General features: G+C 23.9%; 1 protein-coding gene across 3 annotated transcripts in view; it reads right to left on the bottom strand.

The window, feature by feature from the left end:
* The window catches only part of LOC107439102 (Na[+]/H[+] hydrogen exchanger 3), a 46891-nt gene that overhangs the window by 19840 nt on the left and 23670 nt on the right, over positions 1–3381 (bottom strand). For all 3 annotated transcript variants that reach the window (XM_043046637.2, XM_071184395.1, XM_071184396.1), the window contains exon 13: positions 1690–1741. In XM_043046637.2, the coding sequence (XP_042902571.1) occupies positions 1690–1741 (52 nt within the window). The remainder of the gene's footprint in view (positions 1–1689; positions 1742–3381) is intronic.

Below are 3381 nucleotides of genomic sequence, written 5' to 3'. Positions count from 1 at the left end.
AAAAAAAAAAAAAAAAAAGAAATTCCAAATGTATAAGTTTTAAAATATACATTTAATATTGAAAATTATTTTAATGTAGTATGTAGTATTAGTATGTAGTATTTCAATGTAATGTATAATTGTGTACCAGAATAGAAACTTAAATATGATAAAATAAGTAACATTGGATTGCTTAAAATAAAATAGCTTTAATGAGTTTTGTTTTTAAATTAAATTCCCCATTGCATCTTCTTCAGGATCATTAAAATTTTCTTTACTTAAAAACAACATTTTTTATGAATATAAGGCATATTCAAATGGCTATTTCTGTTCTGCATATTTTACAAATTCTAGGGTAAGGCAACCAGCACTGTGCTCGCGTTAGAAACTTCAGGCTTTTGGTCAATAATTTTTCCAACAATTCTTTTAAAAAAATACTTTCTTAATAAAAAGTAAAGTTAAACAGATTTGATGAGGTAATAATAATAATTTTCACGTCATAGTAAAAATGATTTTTTAGGATAATTTTTTTAAACTGTGATTTTTTTAAAAAACAAAAATAAGTTTTTTAGATCACTGTTTTTTTAATTACTTTTTACTTTCAGGCTTTGTAATAAACTTATTAGGAGCACATTTTAATGTTGTTACAAGACATTTGAAAGTCTGTTATTTTGTCCAAATGAATTTTAAGCAATCTTTGAATTTTTACATAAAAAGAAAGGAAATTAGTGACAAATGTTATTACTAGTAAAAAAATGCCTAATTTATTAACAAACAATTGTACAATAAGTAGAAAAACAAAACATATTTCACAAATAATTTAATTTTCACGAATTTCTTAATTTTATGTAATTTGGAAAAACCTTTTTTTTTTGTAATTTTTATGTAAAAATATTTCAATTTAATCAATTTCCATTAAAAATTTCCTTTTAGGGCATAAACTAATGACCTATTTTAATTAAAAAAACAAATATTTGGATGACTAACAAAACCAGGAAATGACAAAAAATTTTTGCCTACATCAGCACATAGCGCTAATATACAAAAATTAAAAATGAGCAAGTACTTTCACAAATAAAAATTAAATAATGCTTAAGAAGCTTTAAATTAATCTAAAAAAAACATAAGAACTACTTTAGCAACTGATTCCTCCCGGGTGCAAAAAAAAAACTTGGTAGAAATAACACACGATACTTACTCGATACCCCACCTAGATAAAAAATAAATAAATAAAGCCGAAAAGTTTTTATAGCAAAAGTTTAATTAATTTGTAATAATAAAATTATTCATTTTCAGTATACACTAAAAAGGCATACAATGCATCATTTTATATTTTTTGCAGGAGGCAAGTTTTTTTTTTTTTTTTATCACTATTGCAGACAACTGACATAGGACACGAATTTTCAGAAGATTTGAATATTAATCACTTTAAAATTTAAATCTTTAGAATTGAATATTTATATGCGAGAAACTGCTAGCTATTAAATGCTACTTCTATTACCCCAACGAAAAATTTCACATATTTTGAGTTTTCTTGCTACATTGATATATCTAGTGTTTTATATGATCAATAACTATTGTTATTTCAATTTTACTCATTAATTATAAAAATATTTCGCAAATAATGGTAATTATATACTAATAAAATTTAGGTTGGATAGATACCATTAAACCACCCCTAGATGTGTACATACATACAAATATACTTACTGTTCTAAGACTTCCAAATTGAAGCATTTCATGATCTTCTTCCACACCAACCCTTAATAAGTACAGAAAATATAAATTATGTTAGGCATTAATGAAGCCAAATAAATGTATAATATAAAAAAAATATTTCAGTAAATAACTTCATGATTAAATTGTTAATTTAAAATAAATAATTAAATTTCTAGAAAACTCTAAAACTTTGGTCTTTAAAACTTACAAAGCTTTGAAACAAGACAACCTTTATATTTAGTTAAGTAGCAGTTGAAACTTAATGTTTAAAGAACTACTTCAACAAATTTCAAGATAATTTTAAGATGAAAATAAAAGAACTTAAGTACAAACCTTTAAAAAAAAATAGGGTATTTGACCAAAAGGTATTTTTATTACTAATTTTAAGTTGTATAATGACCATCCCCTAAGCAAAATTAGGTTGAATTTGTTGGATAATGTACAAAGCCGTAAATTAAAATTGATATTAAATATTAAAAAAAAAAACTGATTTTTTTTAAAAACTATATAAGTGTATCATTTTCTGGATAATAAATTCCTGATATTTTTTTAGCTAACTGCCTACTTTGCCTGTCCAAAAGTTCTAACCCCCCACCCCACCCCATATAAAAACTCTTCAACAAAAGTTTATTAAAAAAAAATGCTTTAAATTTTTTTAACGTTTTTGATTTGATCCACTTTTTATCATATAGTTATTTTATTGAAAATTTTTACTGAGAAATGAATCTATATTTTAAATTTTACTAAGCCAATTTTTTTTTTATTAAAGTTGCCCATACAGAAAAATTACAAGTGTTTCCATAGAAATGAATTCAATGCATCCTCTTTTAATTTAATTTAAACTATCAACTAAATATTATAGCTTAAAAACCATATTAGCTAAATATAATTTATGAGCTAACCATTGAAAATTCAAAGCTTATGGGGGGGAAAAAGAGTGCAAAGAATGCTTAAATCTCTGGAAAAAAAGAAAAGAAAAAAAACAGCTGTTTAGATGAAATTGCACCTATGTTTATATGGAAGTCGGGCAGAAATAATTTAAGAAATTCACAGGACTATTTACCACAATGTGAATACTATAGAATTCATAAATGGAAACAACAAAATATTAAGTTATGAATACAAGCTGAACTAACAGGTTATGAATGACTGAATTTGAAATCTAATTGCTTCAGCAATATTTTGCAGAAATAAAGGTCTCCTTTCAATACCTTGAAATTTAATGCAATTTGAATTAATAAAAAATTTGTAAAGTAATGAGAAGAAAGAAATATACATAGACATAATTTTTTGTTGTTGATGTTTCACATTAATAATGAGTTATTACTGTCTAGTTCATATGCATCATCTTTTGATATAAAACAAATATTATTACACTTTTTGTTACACATTGAAAATCATTAAGTTATCTACTAACTGTAATAAATTGAAATTTATTATAAGTTTTTTTTTGTAATACTTTTAAAGATAGATTATTTGTCTGTAGATGGCACCACTACGGTAAAGTTTAAATTCAATCATAATGATATTTTCTTTAGAAATTTTGAATTAGTCTTTTAAAAAGGGATTTTTTTGGGTAAAATCTATGTAACTAAATTTATTAATATTTATTGAAGATGGTATTATAACTTGTATAGGGTATTAGTGGATTCATGACGGTTTTTCTCAGGGATCTTTTTTTTT

The sequence above is a fragment of the Parasteatoda tepidariorum genome, chromosome 8 (genome assembly GCF_043381705.1).
Source record: "Parasteatoda tepidariorum isolate YZ-2023 chromosome 8, CAS_Ptep_4.0, whole genome shotgun sequence".
Taxonomy (NCBI): Eukaryota; Metazoa; Arthropoda; class Arachnida; order Araneae; family Theridiidae; genus Parasteatoda; species Parasteatoda tepidariorum.
This window is presented reverse-complemented; position numbering and strand designations above follow the sequence as displayed.